The 26,553-nt window shown below is 47.2% G+C and overlaps 4 protein-coding genes across 9 annotated transcripts; 3 read left to right on the top strand and 1 right to left on the bottom strand.

The window, feature by feature from the left end:
* Nucleotides 1-1,583: 1,583 nt before the first annotated feature.
* Nucleotides 1,584-6,052, top strand: LOC100841078 (protein PYRICULARIA ORYZAE RESISTANCE 21). 3 transcript variants are annotated; one of them, XM_024457758.1, is made up of 3 exons: nucleotides 1,584-1,734; nucleotides 4,972-5,053; nucleotides 5,186-6,052. In XM_024457758.1, exons 2-3 carry the CDS (start codon nucleotides 4,972-4,974, stop codon nucleotides 5,755-5,757), a joined length of 654 nt encoding a protein of 217 aa, XP_024313526.1. In that variant the 5' UTR covers nucleotides 1,584-1,734; the 3' UTR covers nucleotides 5,758-6,052. The 3 variants fall into 3 exon arrangements, with proteins under 3 accessions (XP_024313526.1, XP_010229823.1, XP_003559465.1); XM_010231521.3 differs by lacking the exon at nucleotides 1,584-1,734 and adding an exon at nucleotides 4,064-4,526 and having other exon boundaries at nucleotides 4,888-5,053; XM_003559417.4 differs by lacking the exon at nucleotides 1,584-1,734 and adding an exon at nucleotides 4,075-4,526.
* A 5,071-nt stretch (nucleotides 6,053-11,123) lies between these two features.
* On the top strand, nucleotides 11,124-15,987 carry LOC100834357 (phytochrome C). Its single transcript, XM_003559398.4, has 4 exons — nucleotides 11,124-13,780; nucleotides 13,875-14,691; nucleotides 14,949-15,242; nucleotides 15,492-15,987. Exons 1-4 carry the CDS (start codon nucleotides 11,713-11,715, stop codon nucleotides 15,733-15,735), a joined length of 3,423 nt encoding a protein of 1,140 aa, XP_003559446.1. The 5' UTR covers nucleotides 11,124-11,712; the 3' UTR covers nucleotides 15,736-15,987.
* Nucleotides 15,988-16,351: 364 nt separating this feature from the next.
* On the top strand, nucleotides 16,352-20,930 carry LOC100836198 (meiotic recombination protein SPO11-1). Of its 4 annotated transcripts, XR_002962537.1 has the most exons (16): nucleotides 16,353-16,623; nucleotides 16,730-16,838; nucleotides 16,943-17,019; nucleotides 17,123-17,224; nucleotides 17,316-17,389; nucleotides 17,731-17,747; nucleotides 17,999-18,068; nucleotides 18,159-18,195; nucleotides 18,629-18,676; nucleotides 18,760-18,818; nucleotides 18,908-18,939; nucleotides 19,022-19,127; nucleotides 19,803-19,923; nucleotides 20,049-20,112; nucleotides 20,267-20,355; nucleotides 20,528-20,669. XR_002962537.1 is itself a non-coding variant. In XM_014899250.2 (15 exons), exons 1-15 carry the CDS (start codon nucleotides 16,515-16,517, stop codon nucleotides 20,652-20,654), a joined length of 1,143 nt encoding a protein of 380 aa, XP_014754736.1. In that variant the 5' UTR covers nucleotides 16,359-16,514; the 3' UTR covers nucleotides 20,655-20,930. The 4 variants fall into 4 exon arrangements, 3 of the variants coding, with proteins under 3 accessions (XP_024313733.1, XP_014754736.1, XP_003559449.1); XM_014899250.2 differs by lacking the exon at nucleotides 20,267-20,355 and having other exon boundaries at nucleotides 16,359-16,623; nucleotides 17,999-18,059; nucleotides 20,528-20,930; XM_003559401.4 differs by lacking the exon at nucleotides 20,267-20,355 and having other exon boundaries at nucleotides 16,368-16,623; nucleotides 20,528-20,930.
* Nucleotides 20,931-21,170: 240 nt separating this feature from the next.
* On the bottom strand, nucleotides 21,171-23,579 carry LOC100838945 (two pore potassium channel a). Its single transcript, XM_003559410.2, has 3 exons — nucleotides 23,282-23,579; nucleotides 21,646-22,573; nucleotides 21,171-21,546 (listed from the first exon to the last, which is right to left on the bottom strand). The coding sequence occupies exons 2-3, from the start codon at nucleotides 22,533-22,535 to the stop codon at nucleotides 21,393-21,395; spliced, it is 1,044 nt and encodes a 347-aa protein (XP_003559458.1). The 5' UTR covers nucleotides 22,536-22,573; nucleotides 23,282-23,579; the 3' UTR covers nucleotides 21,171-21,392.
* Between the last annotated feature and the right edge of the window lie 2,974 nt (nucleotides 23,580-26,553).

Genomic DNA, 26,553 nt, shown 5'->3' with positions numbered 1-26,553 from the left:
AATATAAAAGTTCAAGCTGTTTGTGTCATGAAGCAACTGCTTTTGTGTCTCGTGTCTAAAATAAGTTAAATGCTTGAAAGTATTTTACTTTCTCCATCCAACAAAGGATGTCTCAACTTTGACTAAATTTGAATGCATATATACACTAAGTCATGTCTAGAAACATCCAAATTTTGACAAACGTAAGACATCTTTTGTTGGATGGAGGGAGCATTAGGGCTTATTCGGTTCACGGTAATGCACAACAACGGAATAGGAAAAATCATAGGAATATGATATGAAAGTATATGCAAAATAGATGATTTAAATACAGAGGATTGCAAAACAGAGGAATTAAAAAATGAGGTCTGAGTGGATGTTAAAATTTCTGTGTTTTGGCCTTGAAAGACGCTACAAAATAAATTTCCCTTCACTTCTCCTATGGTCCATTTCTGTGAACCGAATGCATGAACAATACCATCAAAGGGAAAAATCCTATCCCTGCATTTTTCCTCCATCTTTCCTACAAAACAGAATAATCCTAGGCACAAGAATTTCCTTTTGTGCACGGATATCTGCACGTGTATATAGAAGAGGAACAGTATTCGTTTCTTTACAAAAATTTATAAGCATGTACATAGAAGACTTTACTTCTGTTCATACCCGGAGGACATGCCCGAGGGAGGCGATCGTGCATTTTTATTTTTTCGCACTCCATCCGAGGACTATCTAATAAGCGTCCATTTTGACGCTCTTTTATTGCGATTAGGTTTTGGAGACAAACCCATGTTACAAGACCTCGTAAGCGAGACCTTTCTCGATCACTTGTCGCTATAGAACCAATCGAAGTTACCACAATCAATGAACAACAGAGCTGGAATCACACATCACGCACGTAGGCAACTCAAGCTGCTAATGAACAAAGTCCAACGCACGCACACGTGGTACGTCTTCGCGTCCACCACCGACGCCTCGCGGCTTCGGCAGTACGCACTCGGTCGCCGTGCTGACGCGGCAAGAAAACGACCGCCGGGTACGGCCGCGCGCCACGCAATGCTGACCGGTGGTCCAAGAGCGTCCGGCCGCAATCTCTTGATGATCAGTCCGTGCACGAAAGAGAGAAATAATTAAATAAAGAAAGCCATGGCAACCGGCACAAGAAAAACGAACGCCTTCTTTACAGATAAGCTCGCCATCGACAGCTGTCAAAAAAAAAAAAGAAGCTCGCCATCGACATGTATGTCGGCCGGGCTCGCAACCGTGTGCCAATCGGGCCGCCGGAGTAGTTGTTGATCGCTGGAGAGGAAAAAAGGAAGTTCCTCCGGGTGCGCCCAATCCTCTGACCTCTAGAAACAGCAGCTGAAATCATCTGCACAAAAGCTAGTGCTTCCACTAATAAAGATGTTTATCTTTTGGTGCGTCTTCTCGGTGTCACTCCTCCAGGGCATGCGCCGTGCTCACGTCGCCGTCGCCGTCCGGTGCTCCGGTACGTATGGTGCAGCTGGATGGGAACGTAGGAGTAGTTGTCTGCGCTGCACGCCAGCTGCACCTACTCCAAAATCCCAGAAGAAGACGGCTGCTTTGGATGCTGCAACCACCGCCACTTTAAGAATCAAGGGGGAATTCCTCTCCCGTTTGTCATCGTGTTGAAAATGTTTTCTTAAATTCCTTGCGGTGGCAGTGGCAGCAGCTGAACGGCAACCAATTAATCTGTGCCTAGGACCAGGAGCAGTAATCTACTCCTGCTGATCACTGGTGAGTCGTATCGATTTTCCTTCTTTTGTGTGCAGTGGGCGTCAGGGCGTCATGCTTTCCTTGAGTGGAAGGCTGTGGCGTCGACGCGTCGGACGTGCTTGGCCTTCGCTGATCTCTCTGCATCTATAGGTTGATCATTAATTCGCAGCCATTAGCTGATTATCATATAACCAGACCTCTATTTTTTGTTGACACAGTAACCACCCCTCTATTAGTGCTACTCAGAACTAGAACTAACTTTCCAGCTCTTAAGCATCAGCAGCCACCCGTTCCACAATGCAAGCCAAGTTTTTTCCACATGTACTTGAGCATTTCCTAACGATCGACCTCACGCTGGCTAGTCAATCCATGACACTGCTACCCCTATTTCACTATCCATCTGGTATAGTTCCGTGCATGTGCATGCGCAGTTACCCGTTGCTGTTCGCTACGCAAGTCGCCTTTTTTCCTTCACACGCACCCGATTGTTGAATGGGAGTGTGCCAGGACTAACAATCACCAAGAAATCTCCAACCAATCTACACAAGAAGAGCATAATCAACCAGTGCTGGAAACAAGACAAGCGACTTTAACAACGGAACCAGCAAGCTAGCTAGTCATAGTATAGCCACCTCCATAAAACGCCGTAGAGGTTCCTTTGCACCCAATCTCACTCAAACAGGAAGCATGCACGGCGCGCTTTCGGCCGGCGTCGCACGAGTCCCCATCTAGCTCGATCCCGATACGTGCCACACGCAGATGCATTCTCACGCTAACCAACTTCAACCGAAAAATTTCACTTCGTTCAATGCAGCATTAGTACTATATACAGTTTGATTTGAAGTCAGCAAGCAGTGGCTTGAACAATGAATCAATGAGTCGATGACCACCGACACCGGCCAGGGTGGCAGCTCCTCGGAGACGGCGACCCAACAGAGAAAAGGAGTTTCAGAAGCAGCAATAACATTGGCTATCGAGCTAGATGGGGGACGCGAGCAAAGCAATCGGTGCACTGTGCGGCGAGAGACAGGATTGGGTCACCCTGATTAGGATTGCGTGCGTCGCCAGCGAGGCCGGTGAGCCGTCGGACCCCGTGGAGGGTATGGGCGGAACAGGGGAGTTCGAGGTCGATGCGGCAACCGACCGAATTTGTGCCGTGCGGCCCGCGCGCGTGTGTCCGGACAAATTAAACGCCATCTCTTTGCGCCTTTGGAGTCTCGTTGGAATATGTTGCTCGGTTGTTGTTGTTGTTGTGTGGCCGCCTTTGCAACCACCGAGAAAGGATAGGACGGTGGCCACATGGCAGGGGTTTCCGTTGCGTTGCCTTGACATGCGCGCCGTGCAGCTCTCCCTCTGGCCGGTGGATTATCCCTTGATTCCTTCCATTCCCTCTCCTGGGCTCCTGGCTTCCCTGGCGTCTGGCGAAGCATTTCTGCTTTGCGGGTTGATCTCAAAATTAACGAGCCGCGGCCGGCACCGATGCTCAACCGATCGAAAGACGAAGTATTCAGCCCACCCGCCTTTCAGATAGGAATGGCCCGGAGCGGGAAAGCTGGTGGCCTGATGCGAAGAAAGGCAAATGGATCTCTTTCTTCCAAAGGTTCGAAGGCGATGCTCGTACTACTCCACTCCCTGGCTGGCTCGCTCCTATACGTGCGGTGACGTGCCGCGAAATTCTCTCTACTGATGACTTCACTTCGACACGAACCTTCTCTTTGTTGTCGACACCGAATGGTGAAAAGACCGACCGACACAAATTAAGGCCCGATCCAACGGTAACTCTTCGCCTTTCAAGAATCAATATCTTGAAGAAGAAGAAGAAAAAAATTGATTTTCGGTTATTATTGAGGATTTTCTGTTCGTGCTGCTTGTCTCATTGGACCGCTCGGCATGGCTGGGGACCCGCGCCCGCATATCAACAACATGCTACGAACTCTTGTTTATCGGCGGAGGAGAACGTGCTAATGCACGAGGTATGTGGGCATGTCACGGTCCGACGTCCAAGCACACACGCAACAGGCGGGGGCCTTGGCCCATCCCCATCCGTGCAAAACGGCACTAGGAACCCAAGCCTGGTACAGTGCCAGTGCAAGACTGCTCTGATTAATCAGGTCACCATTTCTTCTTTCTCGAGGATTAATTAGGTGATCATTAACGAGCCCTTTAGTAGTAGGCAGGTTAGTTTAGTTTTCTCTTTCGCTAGCTCCGTTTTGGTCCGGTCTGACATCACGAAAGCAAGAGACGACTAGAGTGTTTTCATCTGCACACCAATTCCCACGGTCAGCGGATTGGTTGCGCGATTCCATTCCAGGCTATATAGTAGCCGTTAAGTGCGAGATTACGAACCCACAGCCACAGTCAACATCAGTTGCTGCTATACTACTGTAGCTGCTACTCACAGTGAATTCCATTCCATCTCAGTTTTCACTGTGGAAAACTGACGACGCAGGAAGCGTTTCCGCGCGGTGATCATCCTCGAGAAGAACGCCGAGTAACAAGTTCTGGATTTTCTGGTCGATCGGTGCGCGCCAACTAGCCAAGTGTCGCGTCGTGCCGACCGCTGCGGCTGCCTCTGCCTTTTAAGCTTCCAGCGCCTTCATCTCCTCTCCCTTTTTCCCATCGGCAAGTCTTCTCTCAGGATGAGCATCAGCCGAGCTAGATGACGCATATATAGCTGAGCATTCACGCCGTCTCCCATCTTCCTTCCCCCCCGCCCGATCCCCTCACTCCACCAGCACGGTTTCTTCTCCTTCTTCTTCTTCTTGGTTCTTCTTCCCGGCCTCGCATTGCAGGCGCCTGTCGACCGAAACAAGGTGCTGAACATCGTTATCTCTTTCTCTTTCACTCAGTCGTAGTTTCGAGAAATCAGTGACAAGCATTGGGATTTAGGACGACTTACGTACGCAGTGTTGATTTGATTGTGTTGTGTTGTGTTGTGCTGGGGCCAACCTTGTAGATGGCGGAGCTGTCCTTTCGCTAATCAATTTCCTAGAGTGTGTTCTACGTTTCAAAACACTAGTCCTCTGCTTATTATTTTCGATGAATTTCCTTCTTTTGTGCGTATAGTAGCATGCTGGTAGTCTCAAATCAGTTGCAATCAACATCTGGTCTATTCTCCTCTGTGCTCTGTACACATCAAATAGATTGATTTTTTTTTCTCTCTTCCGGATAAAGACGCATGAAATTGATACGCGGAGGAAGACAAAAGTAGTGAGAAATTCAGCTAGAATTCTGACCGTGGAGCTCTGTGCGGTGCAGATGCGGACCATCATCATCAAGGTGGACCTGGATTGCAGCCGCTGCCACCGCAAGATCGAGAAGGTGCTCGACAGGATCAGAGGTGCGTGCCTACTTTTACTAGCGCAAACAAAGTGCATCCTCTCTTTTCTGGCCAAAATCTGTTGGTGTCGGTGTTGAGCTTTGAGCTCGTTGGTTCACGGTTAGGAGAGTGATGATGGGATTTGTCTTGCAGAGAAGGGCGAGTTCGTGATCGACGACATCGAGTACGACGAGAAGAACAACCGGGTGATCGTGAAGGGGCCCTTCGACCCCGACAGGCTCGCCGACAAGCTCTGCTGCAAGGCCTGCAAGATCATCAAGGAGATCGAGATCGTCGAGCTGCCGCCGCCGCCGCCGCCGCCCCAGAAGGAGGAGTCCGAGCCCCCGCCGCCGGAGAAGGAGACGATGCCAGAGCCGCCGCCGCCTGCGGTCGTGGAGCCGGCTTGCGAGCCGGAGCCGGAGCCCGAGCCGCCCAAGAAAGAGGAGCCGGAGACGAAGCCGCCGGTCAAGGTCGTGGAGATCCCGTACCCGTGGCCGTACCCTTACCCGTTCCCCGCGTGGCCGTCCGACTGCTGCTGCCACCACGGCCACGGCGGCTGCCACTGCTGCTCCTGCGGCAAGCAGGAGCCCCCCGCGCCGCCGCCGCCGCAGTACCCGCAGTACATGATGCCGCAGTACCCGCAGTGCCCGCCGCCGTCGTACCCTTGCGGCGGCTACAAGATCGTCTGCGAGGAGGACCCCTCCTACGCCTGCGCCATCATGTGATCGTGATCGAGATCGATTCTGTTCCTTCCTTCCACCGCCGCCTCGCCATTAATTCGATCGTCCTGTATAAGCACCGTACAGATACACCGGAGATTGTAAGCTCTTCGCGTATATACTCGCCATATACTCCTACCTACTCCCCCCCCAGATTATTCCGATCCGCTCTTTTATTTTCCCTGTGATTAGAAGCGAAAAATAATACATTACCCAAAATACTAGGGGTACATTAATCATGCATGTATTTACTGTACTGGTAGACATTAAGAGAAGTGTCGATCGTTTCATTGTCAGATCACCCGCTTTTATTTATGCTGCTGTGACATCTCATCGGTTTATTTATGCAATATCATTGCATTCCGATGGGGCGCTTCATTAATCATTGTGATCACAACCTTTTACTTTGTTCAGATGGCTCCGTTTGTCCCCAGGAGTGATAATGCAGCATCGATCGCATGCTTTTTCCCGTGTATACTCATTCTTTAATTAATCGTGTAAAGGTGGGACGAAAAGACACGCGTTTGATATGTACAGATCGGATTGTGTCAGGTCAAGAGCGTCACCGGAGGATGAAGTGATTAACTGCAGACGTAACGCTGAGGCGATCCGTGATCGGGCGAGACAGTGAGAGGCCACGAAGGCACGAAGACCAGCTGGATGTGTCATGTTTGTGGCCTCAAACGGTGGAATGGTACTGCACGTAGCGAGTACGCATTGTAGTACAGCTAAAGCTCCTCGTAGCGAATAGGTATGGACAGGAGGCGAGATGGAGGCCAATCAAACCACGTGCCACAATGCCCGCAGTAAGCTCATCTCACGAGCTGGTACAGTTGCTTGTTTCTTGAGATGGGGGAAGGCATTTCCGTCCCGCAAGGACAGGATCCAGAAATTCTCCTCGTATCCTTTCCTTCCTTCCCCTCGAATCACCGGGAAGAGGGAGGGAGGAGAGAGGACGCGAGTCACGCAAAGCCGTGCGCTGCCTACGAAAGGGGTGGAGGATTGAGAGGTGAGGAGCAGGCAAGAAGCAGGTGCTACCGTGCTTAGGGGTGGTCCCTGACCTGTGTCCACGGCTTAGCCGTCGCGTAACCTCGCGACACGAGCCCCACCAAGCTTCGAATCCGCTCGTGCGAGCGGCAGTTTGCCTACCGGAGGAGAGGACGGGGGGTCGTGGGCGGAGATATGCGGGATCCCGCTAGCTTTCTTTGCCGGGTGTCCGTGTCTGATTTGGACGGGCCACCACCTGAAGCGGCACCACCTAGGCATTGTTGTGGGCCTTCTCATGGGCCGTCTCCTAGGATCGCCAGAGGCGGACAGGCCAATTTCACCTCTGCTTTGCGCTCTCTCTCTCTCTCTCTCTCTCAAAAGGCATTGTTGTTCGTTGTTAACGAATAAATTCACCTTAGATGTATTTTGTGGGTGAAGGCCGACGTGTGAGTATGTGACACAACTGTCGCATGATATGAGCCTTGCAGAAAACATGGACCCAGTGAAGTCACTACCCAAACCAGACAGTCCCGCCCACCGTGTATAATTCTCACTTGTGATTCCCAGGGATGCACGACGCCACGACAGGACGAGGCGTCTTAATTCTGACCAAACGACAGTACTGAGAAACTAGGATTTTCAAAGGTACGCAGCAGATGGGATCCATCGCAAGGTGTAGGCCGTTGAAACGTCCAATCAAAATACCCCGTAACAATGCTTACGTGCGGAGCACTGCTGCGGCTTCCTCTATGGTCCAGTACAGCAGAACCTCTTGCAAATTCCTCTCTCGTCTTTTAGCTTTGGTTGAGCTCCATGTTTGGCAAGTTGCGGCCCGCTGATCCTGACCTCTATCAGGGGCCACACCGTCGGATTTCAACTATATATGTATAGGCCAAGGCAGTAGTGCTAACTCCATCCATAGAAGATGACTTAATTTAATTAATCATGTTTTGTCTGTCCCCGTTTCGATGAAAGGAATACTGTGTGTCTGTCTTGGTGTAGTGAAAGTTCCGCGTTTTAACAGCTACTACGACTTGAAATGCAGGAAGTTCGGAGTGTTTGGCTCGCCATTTCTACATCCTCCGTTGGGCCTTATGAACAGTATGTTATTCATTCCAGTTAATGGGCCTCACTAGCAGAAATGCACTTCCGATTCTTTTTCTTCTTCTCATTTTCTAAGGTGTTCAGTTCGGCCTGCCAACCTATTGGAAGCAGTTTCTGGAAAAAAAAAACCCTATTGGAAGCAATGACCGTAGGCTTGACAACCTCTCGCCCCCGTCTAAGCGTCCAAGAGGCAAGGACTGAAGGACATGCAAGACTCGAGTTTTGCGATTTCGTCCATGGTATTTTTACCAGTGGACTAGAGAATCGCAGCGCATCCAACACAGTCCTCTAAAGACAGCCAAAACTGATAAAAGCCAGTGCGGATTTCAGGCCCATCTGAAAATCAACAAAATTGATCCAAACTCGAAAGAAATTTGAAATCTGGACTCCACGCGAAACTAATTCACAAATCTAACCTTCGGCTTAGCGTCTGCACACGAGGCGTTAACGCCTATAGCATAACGCCTAGACACCCACGTGCGCACATGTACGCCCGTCACGCCGCGTTATACCCTGGCCATCGCGCCTTGTCACTCGGCGCTATGCCCCCGTGCCCTAAAGTGGCTGAAGCGCTTGGGTCGGAGGCACAGGTAGACAGAAAACCCTACTCAATTTCATTCTTCTCGCAGAAGAACGGAGGGGCGGCGGCGGCGGATCCTCCATCGCCCATTCCCATCTCAAATCCTTCCACCCTTTCATGGATTTCGTCCCCTTAGCTTCACCGAAGGTATTCTCCTCCGATCTCCTCGGTTTGGTCCGCAAAGTTGCTCCGATTTGCTCTACATTTGGGATTAGAGGCAAACCCAGTTTCTCTACTTGACCCAAATTTGTTAGTAATAACAGGATGCTATTTGGATCTATAGTATTTGGAACTGTAGGTCACCGATTGGCTCTATTTTTTAATTTTAGACAAACCCTTGTTTTGCATACTTTCCCCAAATTTGCTTGGAACTATGGGTTGCTCATTGGATATGTAGCATTTGCATATGTACTGTGGAGATGAGCTGTATATTTGGTACAAGGCATTTGGCAAGCCCTAAGCTAAGCTCACAACTTGAGGGCCTATTCCGTTTGTAGGATTTCGGATTCATAGAAATATGAAAACTAGAGGATTGAGATGTCATGCACACTTCAATTCTTAGAAATTTTAAATGAGATCTCACATAATGTGTAGAATTCTTAGGAATTAGTTCAATTTGAGACCAATCATTAGGGATCTAAAATCTCAATTTCTGTGAAACGGATACTACACATAACAAAAAATCCTTAGGTTTGAAATTCTGTGAAAATTCTTAAAATTTTCGCAAACCAAATGAGCCCTGATATTGGCGAAGCCAGTGAATGTTTCCGTGGAGAGAACAAGCACACACATAGAATCGTCAACCGTGAATAAGTTTTGGGATCGACAACGCCTGATAGTTGACTGAACTTCTTGCGTATGGGGGTGTTGGATAACATTGTAAAATATACATATGCAGTTGATTAGAGCTCACATCTCTCAAGTTGCAGCTACGAGGCCATCCAGCCATGTGCTTTCTTCCCCGTCTCGGAACGATGTGGGATATTTTTATATACCAAGTGTACGCAATCACCTCAAAGTGCGTGCAGTTCCTCTGCTTCTCTGCCACGTGGAGCCGCTGATATGGCTTTTTTAATTGTACTGTTCCAGTAGCTTCAACATAGATTCCGTACCCGTACGACCACACAGCATGGCCACTGGCCAGGCGCCAGCACCGGCCATCAGGGTATTCGGCGTTCGGACAACGTCGTTAATTTGTCGGCAGCATTTGCTGGCACCGCCTCCATGGCTGAACAGCACAGCACCGGTGACAACGTTCGATCTCTTCCCTGTCTTTGGTTGATAAATGTAGCAAAGGCAGAGAAACTGAGAGATGGTTTGGAAACGCACCTGTTTCTGGTCATCTCCGCCGTGGCAAAGCTGCGTACCACCTGCACTGCACGTACGATTTGGAATTAATTTCTCATCTGATTTCTTCCGATAATTTGTGGGGGCAGTTCCTAGGCTTGGATTGGGTGCGCCGAACGACCTCGCTCACTCACTGGTTTTTGCATATTCCTTCGGTCCCTCTCATATCCGCCCATCTCCAACCTCCTTGCCTGCATTGCTCTCCTGGAAACATCCCTAGTAGTGCAAACGAGAACCGGTAAAGTTTTCCTCTTTCATCTCTTTTCTTGGCCCAACTCTTTTCTCTCTTTGGTTTCCGTTTCTTTTCCTGAAAGCAAGAAAGGCAGATTCCGCGTGGATAAGAGCGAAAGGTTCGAAAATACCCGTGTCTGGAACCACCAAACATCCATGGACACTACCACAAGCCCCAGCCATGAACTGTCCGGGAGAAATTCAGTTGGACCGATCAGTGACACCACGAATGAAAACATCGGTCCATGACTGTTACTACTAGCGATGGCTTTGTCTCGTTTACCTGAGGGCTGTCACAAGAAAGCAACCAATGTAGGAGATGTCAAACTGAAAATCCCATAACATGGATTTTCTGTATGTAATGCGAGTGCTGATGTAATACTATCAACGTTGAGCCCTCGTGCGCTAGGGACGAAACAGAGCGACAAGATTAATTAGAGAATGCGGAAAAAACGTCATGTCATATCATAGCATGATGACTTGATCCTTCATCCAATCATTCCCCGGCCAGCACTGGTCGACCTCGATCACTATCGTGGTAAGCTTTACCTTGTGCTACGTGCTGAGTGCACACATGCTCATCTATTTCACGGACGGTTACTCAGTTACTTGCTTATTCCGTCACGTATTAAATGATTTTTTATTACATGTATCTATCTTGACGTTTTTAATGCATAAATGCATTTATACTTGGACAAATTTGAATCACTTAGTATGAGACGGAGGGAGTACAAACCAGACGGAAATCCCTGACAGCAACATGGTTACCCCTTTTTTGATTTGGAAGCAAGAACACCACCTGTCTACCTCTAGTAACCAATTGGCTGAGGTTTTAATCGAGTAAAGTTTGGTTTCGTGGAGATTCTTTTTATAGAAACAGTTTAGGATGCTTTTGACATGAAGCGAAGCAACCTGTGTGTATTCTGAAGCATGGAAATGCTGAACGATCTAGTAGTAGAGAGCAAGACAGATGCGGAGTAGTACTTCGCAGCTGGCGTCATGGCCCCGACAAGCTAAACAATAATAATAACAGGAGTGCATTATTGTATAATTATCATACCAAGTTCATCGATTATACTACTCCTACTTGCTCCTTTACCAGGAGTGGCAGCGGTACCGACTGCTATAGATGGAAAGGAGTCGGCCAATCTCGTGGCAAGAGGCCAGCCGGACGTCGTCGTACGGCTTTCCCCTCTCGGTTAAGGACGCTTCAATTCGCTTCCCCCCGCCGCCGCAAACGCCACGCCCCACGCCGCTTAAATTAAGCCTGCACGCTTCTCCCCCTTCCCCAGTATCCGAATCCCTTCGGCCTCCGTCCACGGCGAGCGGCGCCGCCGCGCTCCGGAGGGCCGGGGAGAGCTGGCTGTGGGTTAATTTCGCATCGCTGTTGCTTGCTTCGTCTACCGTTTGGAGCAGGGAAGAGTGGGGGTGGGGATATTATCGCTGGATGCCCCACCCGGCAGGCCGGCACTCCACACCCCGTGCTGTGCTTATCCGCGGCGGAATCCAATCCCCCCATCTCCCTCTCCTCTCCGAAAAGTCGTCCGCCGCTTTTCGCCTATTACCCCCGCCTTGCCGGCCATGATTCCCGCTGATTCCTCCGCCCATTTGCTCCTCCGCCTCGCCGAGCCTTACTCGCCGCTGTTGCTGGTCGTCGTCGTTGTTGTTGCGCTGTAGAAAAGGGAGCGGTGAGGAGCGACGAGGGGGTGGGGATGTCGTCGTCGCGGTCCAACAACCGGGCGACGTGCTCGCGGGGGAGCTCGGCGCGGTCCAAGCACAGCGAGCGTGTGGTGGCGCAGACGCCGGTGGACGCGCGGCTGCACGCCGAGTTCGAGGGCTCGCAGCGCCGCTTCGACTACTCGTCGTCGGTGAGCGCGGCCAACCGGTCTGGGGCCAGCACCAGCACGGCCGTCTCCGCCTACCTCCAGAATATGCAGCGCGGCCGCTACATCCAGCCCTTCGGCTGCCTGCTCGCCGCCCACCCGGAGACCTTCGCGCTGCTCGCCTACAGCGAGAACGCCGCCGAGATGCTCGACCTCACGCCGCACGCCGTGCCCACCATCGACCAGCGCGACGCGCTCACCGTCGGCGTCGACGTGCGCACGCTCTTCCGCTCCCAGAGCGCCGTCGCGCTGCACAAGGCCGCCGTCTTCGGGGAGGTCAACCTGCTCAACCCCATTCTCGTCCACGCCAGGACCTCCGGGAAGCCCTTCTACGCCATCCTGCACCGCATCGACGTCGGCCTCGTCATCGACCTCGAGCCGGTCAACCCCGCTGACGTGCCCGTTACAGCCGCCGGCGCACTGAAATCGTACAAACTCGCGGCCAAGGCCATCTCCAGGCTGCAGTCCCTGCCCAGTGGGAACCTCTCCCTGCTCTGCGACGTGTTGGTCCGCGAGGTAAGCGAGCTCACAGGATACGACAGGGTGATGGCATACAAGTTCCATGAGGATGAGCATGGTGAGGTCATTGCGGAGTGCAGGAGGTCTGATTTGGAGCCTTATCTTGGCCTGCACTACCCGGCAACTGACATCCCGCAAGCGTCCAGGTTTCTGTTCATGAAGAACAAAGTGCGGATGATATGTGATTGTGCTGCTGTTCCTGTGAAGCTCATTCAGGATGACAACCTATCGCAGCCTATCAGCCTCTGTGGCTCGACCATGAGGGCACCCCATGGTTGCCATGCCCAGTACATGGCGAACATGGGCTCTGTTGCATCGCTAGTGATGTCGATCACTATAAATGAAGATGAAGAGGAAGATGGAGACACCGGGAGTGACCAACAGCCAAAAGGCAGGAAGCTGTGGGGGCTGGTGGTTTGCCATCACTCGAGCCCGAGGTTCGTCCCTTTCCCGCTCAGGTATGCTTGCGAATTTCTCTTGCAAGTATTTGGCATACAGCTCAACAAGGAGGTGGAATTGGCTTCTCAGGCAAAGGAGAGGCACATCCTCCGCACACAGACCCTTCTCTGTGATATGCTCCTTCGGGATGCTCCTATTGGAATATTTACCCAGTCGCCTAATGTAATGGATCTAGTTAAGTGCGATGGTGCAGCATTGTGTTACCGAAACCAGATTATGGTGCTGGGCTCAACGCCCTCCGAAGGAGAGATAAAGAACATCGTTGCATGGCTGCAGGAGTACCATGATGGCTCTACTGGACTAAGTACTGACAGCTTAGTGGAAGCAGGCTATCCTGGTGCGTCTGCACTTGGTGAGATTGTGTGTGGCATGGCAGCTATAAAGATCTCTTCAAAAGGTTTTATTCTCTGGTTCCGATCCCATACGGCGAAGGAGATCAAGTGGGGTGGAGCTAAGCATGAACCAGGCGATGCAGATGACAATGGCAGGAAGATGCATCCGCGATCTTCGTTCAGGGCCTTCTTGGAGGTAGTTAAATGGAGGAGTGTTCCTTGGGAGGATGTTGAAATGGATGCAATCCATTCTCTCCAGCTAATACTGCGTGGCTCCTTGCAAGATGAAGATGCTAACAACAACAACAACGTAATGTCCATTGTTGAAGCTCCATCTGATGATATGAAGAAGATACAGGGGCTACTTGAACTGAGAATTGTGACAAATGAGATGGTCCGCCTAATTGAGACGGCAACTGCGCCTATATTGGCTGTCGACATCGTTGGTAATATAAATGGATGGAATAATAAAGCCGCAGAAATCACTGGATTACCCACTACGGAAGCCATAGGGATGCCTCTGGTACAGGTCGTTCATGGTGATTCTGTTGAAGTGGTTACACAGATTTTAAATTCAGCTTTACAAGGTTGTCACTATGTCTTGAATTTCGTCTTTTTATAACATGTCCGTTATTTTTTTGGTAACAGCTTTGTTTTTCGTTTCTCCTTTTTGTATTTCAGGAGTAGAAGAGCAAAATTTGGAAATCAAACTTAAAACATTCCATCACCTGGAAAGTAATGGCCCTGTAATCTTGATGGTTAATGCCTGTTGTAGTCGTGACCTCTCAGAGAAAGTTGTTGGGGTTTGCTTTGTAGCACAAGATTTGACAGGGCAGAAGATGATTCTGGATAAGTATACTCGGATACAAGGCGACTATGTTGCAATAGTAAAGAACCCCAATGAGCTCATCCCCCCTATATTTATGATCAATGATCTTGGTTCTTGCTTAGAGTGGAATGAAGCTATGCAAAGGATTACTGGTATAAAGAGGGAAGACGCAATAGACAAGTTGCTGATTGGGGAGGTTTTCACCCTTCATGACTATGGATGTAGGGTAAAAGATCATGCTACTCTAACCAAACTTAGCATACTGATGAACACAGTGATATCTGGTCAAGATCCCGAGAAGCTTCCTTTTGGTTTCTTCGACGCAGATGGCAAGTGCATGGAATCACTGCTGACAGCAAATAAGAGAACAGATGCTGAGGGTAAGATCACCGGTGCTCTTTGCTTTTTGCATGTGGCCAGTCCAGAGCTTCAGCATGCTCTTCAGGTGCAGAAAATGTCTGAACAAGCTGCTACACACAGCTTTAAGGAATTGACATATATTCGTCAAGAATTAAAGAACCCACTCAATGGCATGCAATTTACCCGTAATTTATTAGAACCGTCCGAGTTGACGGAGGAGCAGAGGCAACTTCTTGCATCAAATGTCCTCTGTCAAGAACAGTTAAAAAAGATTTTACATGACAATGATCTAGAAGGCATTGAACAGTGGTAAGTGCCATTTTTCTGTATCGTCTATAGGCTTATAGATTTTCATTCCTATACTTATGGTTATTCTTGAGATTGTGGTTTTACTAAACCCAGTAAAATTAGTCTGCTGATGCAGAACTGAAATTACTAATATCCCATGCTTTTTCTTTCTTTCTCCATTGCATTTGCGATGAGTATGCATGATATGCTCTACTGGTTACAAATGCCGCAATGCTAAAACAGATGAAATTTTGATGAATCAATCCTTGCTATTACAGCTACATGGAGATGAACACGGTAGAATTCAATCTTGAGGAAGCTCTGAATACGGTCCTAATGCAAGGCATGTCTCTGAGCAAGGAAAAACAGATTTCTCTTGATCGTGATTGGCCTGTGGAAGTATCATCTATGTACCTCTATGGGGATAATTTAAGGCTTCAGCAAGTCCTAGCAGACTTCTTGGCATGCACACTTCAATTTACGCAGCCAGCTGAAGGACCTATTGTACTCCAGGTCATTCCCAGGAAGGAAAGTATTGGGTCTGGCATGCAGATCGCTCATCTAGAGTTCAGGTAACCCCCAGCCCCACAGTCACCTCATGTGGATCTTTTAGTTATCGTTCTTGAACTGAGAATGTCAGAATATAACTTCACAAGTAATTTGAACAGCTTAGATGTTACAAGAACAAACAGTTGCAAATAGAAGATCCAAGGAACATGAGATACTGATTTAATTTCACTTAACTGAAAGTGGTTTGTTGAGTAGGCCTGATCCCCAAGTCTCCTTGAAAATAACAGCTGTTTAACTCATGGATCCTGCAGGCTTAACCACCCAGTGCCAGGCGTCCCAGAGACGCTAATACAAGAGATGTTCCGCCACGGTCCAGGGGTATCGCGGGAAGGCCTTGGTCTGCACATAAGTCAGAAGCTTGTGAAGACGATGAGCGGCACAGTACAGTACCTCCGAGAAGCAGAGATTTCGTCCTTTATCGTTCTGGTGGAGTTCCCGGTTGCGCAGCTCAATAGCAAGAGGCCCAGGCCTTCGACAAGTAAGAGTAACTTCTGAATCCTGCTGATGCCCTCTCCCCCTCGGAGATGTAAACTAGGGCTATTGCTTGGAGCGCCATGCTGACGTTGTTAGAAGAGCAGGCTCCGAGGGAGCTCAGCTGATGTATCAAAATGTGTAGTTGGGAACCTGGATTGATCACACTGTTGTTGTTTGGGGGGTAGCTAGCTTAGCTGTTAGGTGTTAGTGTAATTTAACCGGCTGTATGAATGGATTGATGAAAATAAAATTTCCACTTGTGTTTTTCGATGATTCCCAGGCGGCTGCAACTCAGACGCTTAATTTGCTTTAAGATTCTTACTCCTCTCTTTTTAGATACTGCAGAGTTCAGAAGCATCGTTGTTCTTTTTTGTTATGATGATTGCAGATAGGCAAGTATTTGAGATAAACTAGATCTAAACAAATTGAAACATGGAACTCGGGTTCGTTTGGAACGTGGAGATTTCCCCCTTTCAGTGAGAAACGAACGGATCACTTTGTAATTCTGATAAAGTTCATGCATTTTAAATACTCCAGGCCCTAAGCACAGCATATATTTTTCCAGTTTCTGCGGAAAATGAACTGATTACTATCTGATTCCAATAGAGCCCATGCGTTTTAAACAGGAGTCATATAGGCTATTTGGATGCTGTCAGAAACATGAAAAAACATGGCTATTTGGAACCATAGCACAGAAAAGCTTTCACAAAGTCGGTGGCATCAGACTAGCCGTTGTTTTTCCCGACAGTGCGCGGGTTTGTGACTAGGAGTAGCCGCTCCTGCTCTCCAAGCGATCGACCATGGAGGGGAGGGAGAAGAGGAGGCGCGCGACGGTGCTCGACGACGACGACGAGCTGCGGGGACGGCGGAGGGAGCAGGAGGCGGCCCTCCTCCTCCACAAGATCAAAGGTGTAATCCCCTTTTCCTCTCCTTGGTCGCTTGTAAACCCTCGGAATTCCTTCGGACGGGAGTTAACACGGGTTGCGCCGCCGTGCGTGTGGGTTGGTCGGAGCAGGGCTGGTGGGCTGGGTAGTCGCGGAGGTCGGCGCCGGTCGATCCCCCTCCGTGGCGCTCAACCGCTACCAGAATTACTGCACCTCCGCCGCCGCGTCCCCGCCCACATGGTTTGGCTTCCCCTCTCGCCCCCACCTTCTCCTCGCCTTCACATCTCTGCCGATCAAATCTGTCAGATCCTTACAAGTGTGTGCGCGTTTGTGAGTGCGTGCAGCGCCTGCAGCTACGACGCACCCGTCGGCACGGACATCCTCTGCCTCCTCCGCAAGGAATTCCACGCCTCCCGGCTCAGTACGGACCTGCGTACCCATGATCTTCATCTGTGCCTCTGTCTCGATCCCTATCTGCGTGTACTCATGTTAGCCACATTTTGGGATGTATCGTTGATGTGCAGGTGTGCTTCTCAGGGTTCTGTTCGTGGTGCAGCAACTGCTGCAACAGAACAAGCACTGCTCCAAGAGGGACATCTACTACATGTACCCCTCCATTTTTATAGGTTTGTGCTTGTCTGCAGCTGCCATGTTTGATCTACTTATGTGTGGTGTGACTTTCGGGTGTGTGTGTGACAATTAGAAGTCTCGCTGCAGAACAAGCCGTTGTTGATCGTGCGATCAATGATATCTGCATACTCTTCAAGTGCAGCCGTCATAATCTCAACGTGGTATGTGCTACCGCATGTCTGCCATCTTTCCTAAAGCTTCATTTGTATATTTTGCAGTCATCCGTGCATTAGAGAATAAGCGTCTGGCTGTTCTTTCATTATGTTGTATGGTGTACCGATACAACTGTCTTTATGATGTGTTACTCCCTGGTTGTTCCTCCATATGGTCTTTCTTAAGTGGTCTTTTTAACTTGTCTTATGTGATGTGTTATTCCTTGAGGTCCTCATTTCTTCATGAATTGTCAAGAGCTGTTTTCATTAGCATTCTCATTGCTCTCTCCTGGCTTTCTTTTCTCTTTTTAAAAACTGACTGCAATTTGTGCTCCCTTTGTTGCCTGCAGGTTCCTGTCGCAAAAGGGTACGGATTCTGTCACAGAGTTGTGAGTTTTCGGAAATATGTTTAGTCCATTTCATACATATTATGATGCTCCATGCGATGACTTAACTAATCAACATGCTGGGTGTACACCAGCGGGATGCTGCTCTGTTAGAACATATTTAGAGCATTATAATTGCAATTACCATGCTATGTAACTCTGTTCACATGTTTGGCTAGTTATTTCTGACAATTTTCCTCTTATGCACTCGTCAATGTCTTCGTTGTTCCAGTTTGGTGATGGGCTGGATAAGATTTGTGGAGGGTGAAAAGAAAGTCTATTGCATAACAAACGTCAATGCAGTCAGCTTCTATCATCCTATCTAATCACTCCAAAACAACCTGTTTGTTACTGTGCATTGATTCGGTTGGCCTTTCCTTCTTTAAATGCAGGCTTTCTCAATTCCAGTTAGCATCGAAACAATCAAAGGTTGTTTAACAATTTTGGAACTCAGAAGATTTATTGATATTACTTTTGGATGTGAAGGGGATGCGTATTGAATAAAATTAACTCTTATCATAATATGCTAGGCACAGATTGGCAAGATATTCAATGTCTATTTTCTTCAGTTTCATATGTTCTGACAGTAAAAAACTAGGAGATCTCTTGGCTAGTTATTACTTAGAATAAAGTTAGTTACTGATATAATGTAAAGCATGTTTTAGTCAAAACAGAAAAAATAATAATTTAATAGCAAGTGAACTAGTAGTTTATCTTTAGTTTTTGTCTTTTACAAAACAAACTGTATGCCACAGGTTATGCCATAGGCTTACTGGCTTGTTATGTGCGAGCTATGATTTCTTCCCTGATATCCTGAATTGCATTACAATAAACTTAAGCTGTCTTTGGTTTTCTCTTCCAGATATTGTTAGCGTTGCTCACTACATACTTGTTGTTGAGAAGGAGACAGGTATGAGGTTAAACCAATCTCACATGATGTGAACTTCTATTCTTGCAGTCTTCCTATAGTTTGCTTCTGTACTCCGTTTGCAGTGTTCCAGCGTTTGGCCAATGATAAGTTTTGTGAGAGGAATCGCTGCATTGTTATTACTGTAAGTGCTAATCCTGCATGTCGTGTTATGCGACATTATTTCTTGTATTACTTTTCATCTAGTTTGATGGTATTGTTCTATCTTCTTAGGGAAGAGGATACCCAGATGTCCCAACAAGAAGGCCTGTACTCTTTGTTATCTTTGTTTCTCTTGTACATTATTACTGAACTGCTAGTTGAGATGTATCCTTCGTACTGCTGTAGATTCTTGCGCCACCTTGTTGAACAGCTGCACTTACCTGCTTATTGCTTAGTAGATTCAGATCCGTATGGTTTCGACATTCTGGCCACCTATAAATTTGGTTCAATGGTAAGGCCTAGGTTATCTATTATCAATATTTTCTACTCCCTCCGTCCCATATTAAGTGCCTAAGTATTACATGTATCTAGTCGTATTTTAGCATATAGATAAGTCCATATTTAGACAACTTTGAATCACTTAATATGGGACGGAGGGAGTAGTTATTTATTATTAAAAATTAATTAGCTACCTTAGTGGATTTTCTAATTGAAATCACATTCAATAACTTCATGGATATAATCATGCTAGCTTCTGTAATGTTGAGAATAGAACACTAGCTCAGTGGTGGGGGGTGGTGTCCTATTCTCTGGGCCAGCTCAGGTTTGATCCCTGGCTCCGCATGGGACAAATATCAACCGAGTTTCTTGCCTTCTCTATGCATAGAAGCACCTAAGGGTCCCTCCCCCTGTCTCATTTCTGTTGTTGTTTTCAATCCTTTTGCATTTGCATTTTGTTCCCAGTCCCGTTTTGTTAGTATCAAAGGCAATGCTCATCAAACAGTAAAAGATCAGTTTTCTGTCTGGCCAAATGAAATGTCATTTGGTAAATGTTATTCATAAAATTTAATCCCATTTTTGTTGCCAAAGTTGACCTTCCATATTTATCCTTCCTGAAACATGAGGCTATGCTATGTTTAACTGACAAACTCTTGCTCTCCCTTTTACAATTCTCATTCTCCTCAAGCAATTAGCGTATGATGCAAATCTACTGCGTGTGCCCGGGATACGGTGGCTCGGGGTCTTCACTTCTGACTTTGAGGAATATTGTCTTCCAGACTACTGTCTACTTGATCTGTCATCTGAAGGTGACTAAATCAGAGGGATATAATTCCCATTTCAACTCCTTATTCTCCAAACTTAGAAGCATCTTGTGTGTTGTTCTAATTCAAATGCTAGATTGTTGAGTCTGTATCCCGTATCGTTGGTGCAGATAGGAAGAAACTTGAAGGAATTCTCACCAGGTGTTACTTGCACAGGGAAGCCCCAGAATGGAGGTAAAGAAACAGGAATTTTACTTCGTATTATACCTACTCCAAGCACTTCATGGCGAGGATGTGGGTTCCAAGTCATGATAGTTCAAGTCCAACGAATCTGTTCTTTGGATAATTTTCAACTAGTACTGAAATGCAGCTTTTCATAATTTCTTAGAAAAGCCAAATGCAACAATTATACTTGGTGACGTGATGGAATCCTTCTCCAGTAGAAAAATAAATCATATGATTTATTCCCTCTAGTTTGTAAGTGCCTTAAGCATCATTTCCTTAATTTAGAAAACTCCATAACTACTTGTCAGCTCTAATGGCAATAGGTTTGAGCTAGGTATTTGGGGATCATTTGTCTAGTGAGAGTTACTTCTTTTTCTCCAAGACTTCCCTTCCTGGAATATTCACAGTTATACTCCCTTGGTAGGGCGGAGTTGGAAGCCATGCTGGAAAAGGGCGTCAAGTTTGAGATTGAGGCATTGTCAGCAAGTTCCATTTCCTTTCTATCACAAGAGTACATCCCACAGAAGATCAAATTAGGGAGGCATATATAGGATTGTGTATATGTGTATCTATCCACAATTGTGCTTGTCTAAGAGCCTTCTTGTTTTATTTATACTGATTGTAATTGCATGCCTGATGTATGTCCTACAGCCCCTCTTCGAAGTTAACTCGCTACAAGAGTTTGGCTAGAATTGTTGCATACCTCCCATTTCATAATGCTTTAAGAGCTGTGAAGTGCTCAGTTTAGGTTGAGCTTATTCAATTCCCATGGTAATGGGAACCTGTTATGAGTGAATTTTTAGAGATCAAGGAAGAGCTTTATTGTCTCCATGAAGTCTGCAACTCTGCATGCTCTCTTAGTTATCCCACGTCACAGTCCCATGGAAACCAATTCCTATTTACCTGAGACTTAAGCCTCCACTCCCCAAGTATTATCAGAGTGGCTGCTGGGCTCGTAGGAAGCAACATATCCTAAGAAAAAAAATGTGTCTATTCCAGGTGAAAATTACATTGCACAGGCTACCATTTGCACATTGTTAGCTGGATATATATTCATGACCTGAGAATAGCTTAACAAACTTCACACGCACATGTATTGCTCAGAAAAACTTTAGCAATGCTGTTACACATGTTCAGGTGCATATGAGCAGATCCACTATGTTCCGTGTACAAGATCAACTGTACGTAGTTTCTTTAAAGACATTAGATAATAATTTTTCTAGTGAGTACTAGATTACATAATAATTAATTAACATCAGAATACGTACAAGCCCAAGCCCATCCATCTGTCACTGACCCGATTGGGCCAGAGTAAGGTCATACGAGGAGAGTGTGCCTGACTGGTCAATGTCGAGTTTGTCAAACTCATCCAGAAAAGAAGATATATCCTCTTGGTTGATCTTCCCCAGCTCTTTGAGCTTGTACAAGACAAATTCAGCAGCACTACACAGATCAATGTTTAGAAACAAGTATCAGTGATCAATACTTGTAAAATCTTGATGAATGAGATGAAAGAATACTGACAATAACTTATGTGCTTACCACACATGTCGATCACTATCCAGATCAGCTGCTTCAAGATCCGTGGTGGTCGTCTTCCGTGTGAGAACCCATTTTGCCAGCATTTGTTGCCGTCGCTCGGTGTAGACCTCAGCAAGGTACATGAAGAAAAGTGCAACAATTATAGTGCTCGTGATTATCCAAAATATAGCGAAAATGCGCCCCAATTTGGATGAGAAGCTTTTATCCCCATAACCCAGGGTAGTAATTGTGGCACAAACACAGTAGAAGGAATCAACAAGACTCAGCTTCTCAACCTTCCACAGAAAAACAGTCCCAGCAACAATGGTTGTCACAAGAAGTAGAGCAGCTGTGTACAATTTGTACTTTGTCTTGTTTGTCTCCATTGCTCTGAGCAATTTTGCCTCACCACACTTCATATTCATGTGCAGTGCTTTGAAGAACAATACCTCCTGCTTTTCGACAAGATAATCTGCTGATTTGCTCACAAAGAGAGCAATGATTGCCATGCCGGTGAAGACGAAGGCACAAGCGAGTAGCTTTGTTGCATCACTCCTAGGGACAAGGTCTCCATAACCAACTGATGTCATTGTGACAATACAGAAGTACAATGCATCAATCACTCTGCTGGTTCTTTTCCCAGATATCTGATCCATGACAAGGTAAAAGACGCCACCTCCCACTAGTAGGTAGACAAATAGGAGTAACCCCACTAGTCTGAAGCTTGGTCGTATGTCCTTGAATAACTCCTTGGCTGGAAGTGATGAGCCATTTAGTTCTGGTTTTTTATCAGTATCTGATTTGGGAGTCGTCCTGCATCTTCGAAACCGTTTAGCTCCTTCTGACGGCATTCTTTGGAGCATATCAGGTTTATCAGGTAATAGTGCTTGCTGAATGTTGTGATCAGCCATTGGCTTGGCCTTTATTTGTTGTGAACACAATCAATAGCCTGAAATTCATAGAAGCGCACATAAATTAGTAAATGATTTCACAGATCAGCGAGGCTCAAGGAAAAGATCTCCTGAATTGTCATATAAAATTAAGGCAAGACTCGCTGGATGCATGGAGCATTGAGAATCTGAGAGATTGTGTGTGTGAATTACACATGTTGTGTGCGGATAAATTGAAGCCTTATCTGAAAGTTAATATTTTTCTCCTTGTGAATTCCCATCATCCTAAACATCATGTTATCGATTGCACGTCAAGGAGAGGCCAGCCAAGTGAATACTGAATAGGGTGAAAGAGGGCCAACTCATAAGGGCAGGAAGGTTATCCTGATGAGCCGGACCTTCTTTGTTACCTTAGGGCTATCCTGTCACTTTCTTTCTGGACCAGGTCGGCCATTCTATAGGTCAGATCTCTTCCGCTAGCTTAGTTTGCAACCAACCAAAAAGTATGCAGGCTGAACACAAGTTCCGGAAACCTTGAGACGGAATCCAACTATCCAAGCGAAGCAAGGATGGATCGTAGCGAAGGTGAGGTAAGACAGAGAGGGGAAGCATTCTGTTAGCACCTACTTGTGGAAAGCAGAAACATACAGGCTTACGGGTAACGGTGGCAGCTCCGGCCATTCGCATTTTACAGGCTTAAGCAAGCACAGAAGAAATAGAGCAGATAGCAGAGAAGCGGGGGGCGATTCAGAGAAATTCTTCCGTACCTCAGGGCGATTCCTTGAGTTCCTTCTTCTTCTATCTCCTGCTCGGCTGATCCCCCCCTGTGGCCCTGTTCCCCCGGGATCTTGCCCTTTTTATCAACCCTCTCCCCCCGGGACGTTGCCTCTTTCGTCAACCGGAGCTGACACCAAGAGATGGATCCTGCGTGTTGCTGCCCCGTGAGTGCGTGGGCCGTGGACCGTGGGGACTGGGGAGTTCGCCTGTGTCGTGTGCACATGGCGTTGACCCCACCGTGCCGACGGTATAGACGTGTAGTTGAGGAACACGTCGCCGTATTTTGACCTGCTTCGGTTCTGCCAGTTCCGGTTCCGGTTCCGGGGTAGGTACAGATAGACATGGAAGGTTCAGACTACAGAGGGTTAGTTCACTGCTGCGCTGAAGCCGGGCGAACGATTCTAGTCTGTTAATGCGATTATCTGCGCTCCGACGGCTAGGATTATCAAATTCAAATGCATCTAAATACTTTGAGATTTCTCATCCAGGTAGGGGTCACGGGCGAGGATCCACTACTGCAGTAGGGAAAGAATACCAGGATCTACGTTAAAAAAAAAAGAATACCAGGATCTAACAACAGGATTAGATCAAGGAAGCCGCTTCACCATCTAGGCAGTAGCTCTTGTTGTGCAACTCCTGCCGGCTGGCCGGTTCCGAGGTTGCACGTCAAGATCGTAGTCGAACACACACACAATCACGGAGTACAGTAAAGTAAATGAACATCAGGAAGTAGAGAGGAACATGAGCTCTTTATTAGTTTCTGATTTTAAGTGTACGTACAATGGGTAGCCTCCTCTTTTTTTATATAGACCCAATGGATAAGAGCCCACAACAAACTATTAGGTAGAGGAACGATTCAACAGGAGGGTTGGTGGGGGGCGCACGACTCGGTGGCAACCCCACCCCGTCGTTGGTTCCTCAACACTCCCCCTTGGGCGATTATCCGTATGCCATATGCTAAAAACTCCGAAAAAACCTAGTGGGAAAAACAGGAGAAAGAGAACAGAGGATACGTTGCTATGTTGCACAGATTGCCTCGTTAAAAATTTCATGCGAGAAACACAAGAAAACTCGCTGAGGGAAAAAGAGTACAACCTACTCAATCATCAAGATGAGTACTTGATGGCCATGATCAAGATTTAATGATGAGCATGTGAAGTATCTCTCCCTGAACTTTGCATCTCCCTAAGTCTCAACATACCGATTCCACGCACACACCTTTCAAAAGTAGATGCCGGTAGTGACTTGGTGAACAAATCGGTAAGATTTTCACACGACTTAGTATGCAAGATCTTTACCTCGTTCATCTTTTGCAACTCATGTGCATAGAAAAACTTAAAATTTATATGCTTGGTGAGATTACTTTTCACATAACCCGTTTGTACTTGTGCAACATAAGCTGCATTATCTTCAAAGATAATGGTGGGGGTCTGGACGGTGTTCAGCCCACAGGTCTGCTGAATGCGGCGAACCATCCGTTGAAGCCATACACATTCACGTGATGCTTCATATAGTGCTATGATTTCCGAGTGGTTCGTCGAAGTCGATACAAGACTTTGCTTTGACGATTTCCATGAAACAACAGTTCCACCACATAGAAAAACATATCCAGTCTGAGACTTGGATGTATGCGGGTCCGACAAATACCCAGCATCGGCATAGCCTATCAAAGATAGGTCTTGATTTCTTCTATAAAAATAGCCCAAGATCTTTGGTCCCTTGTAGGTACCAAAAGACATCGTTAACACTTTTCCAATGCCTTTTGGTAGGTTCAGAGCCGTACCTAGCCAGCAAATTGACCGCGAACGCAATGTCTGGCCGTGTACAATTCGCGAGGTACATGAGTGCTCCAATAGCACTCAGGTAAGGAAATTCTGAACCCAGAACTTCCTCCCCCTCTTCTTTCGGCCTGAAAGGGTCCTTATATTGCTGTAATGACCGCCCAATCATGGGAGTCTTTGAAGGATATGCCTTGTCAAATCCAAATCTTTCCAACACCTTTTGAGTGTAGGTAGACTGGTGCACTAGAATCCCATCATGGGAATGTTCTAGTTGCAAACCTAGACAGAACTTGGTCTTACCCAAATCTTTCATCTCAAATTCCGACTTCAAGTAGGAACTTGCTACGGAGATTTCCTCGGGTGTACCGATGATATTCAAATCATCTACGTACACCGAGATTATACAAAATCCATCTTGGGATCGCCGTATAAATACACATGGGCAATCTTCATTGCTCGTGTAGCCATTTTCATGTAGAAAATCGCTCAGGCAATTATACCACATTCTACCCGACTGTTTAAGTCCGTACAGTGACTTCCTGAGTTGAACACTGTATAGACCTCTGTTTGCTTTGTCTTGGTTCGGAACCGGGAGACCATCAGGTATCCTCATATAAATGTCCGAATCCAAGTTACCATACAGGTAAGCAGTAACAACATCCATCAATTTCATTTTTAAGTCCATATTGACTGACATTGAGATCAAATATCTAAAGGTAATTCCATCCATGACCGGGGAGTAGGTTTCCTCCTAATCGACCCCAGGTCGTTGAGTAAACCCCTGAGCAACTAACCTTGCTTTGTACCGTACTAGCTCATTATTTTCATTTCTCTTGCGGACAAATACCCACTTATAGCCGACAGGGCGTACGTGGGGAGGGGTTCGACACACAGGTCCAAAAACCTCTCTTTTGTGCAGAGATAATAATTCGGTAGTTATTGCCTTCTGCCAATCTTTCCAATCCGACCTCTTCTTACAATTAGCGAGCGAGTTAGGCTCGGGGTCAAGATCGATGATTGCGGCAATTTTCTTAGCAAAGTTTATGTCGACATTAGCAGTCGCTCAGTTTATTGATTCTCCCGTGTTAACATAATCTATGGCCATTTCGTCATGGGGCGCATCATGCACATCCTCTGTCTCCATAGGATTTCCCATTCCCAGAGCGAGGTCCTTTAGTTTTTCCGCGCCGATGTGTGCGCTCACATCTCCGCTGGGTGCTTCCACTGTTAGAAGGTTAAAGTTCGGAATTCCTTGCGCTGGAGATTCCGTACTTGTGCCAGGTCTCAATGGGCTCCCCTCACTCTCTCGGGGCTTTTTAGTAACCGAGTGTGATAAATCCCCCTTGTCCTTTTTCGTCGGGCGTCCCCGAGTACTTGGGATTTGAGGAACCAGATTTCTCGTCCTTTTAGGCCTTTGGACTCGAGCGGGTAGGCCCACAGTATCCTTGGGTATCTCTACCCTTTTCGGTACATTGCGCGCA

The sequence above is a fragment of the Brachypodium distachyon genome, chromosome 1, assembly GCF_000005505.3.
Source record: "Brachypodium distachyon strain Bd21 chromosome 1, Brachypodium_distachyon_v3.0, whole genome shotgun sequence".
NCBI lineage: Eukaryota > Viridiplantae > Streptophyta > Magnoliopsida > Poales > Poaceae > Brachypodium > Brachypodium distachyon.
This window is presented reverse-complemented; position numbering and strand designations above follow the sequence as displayed.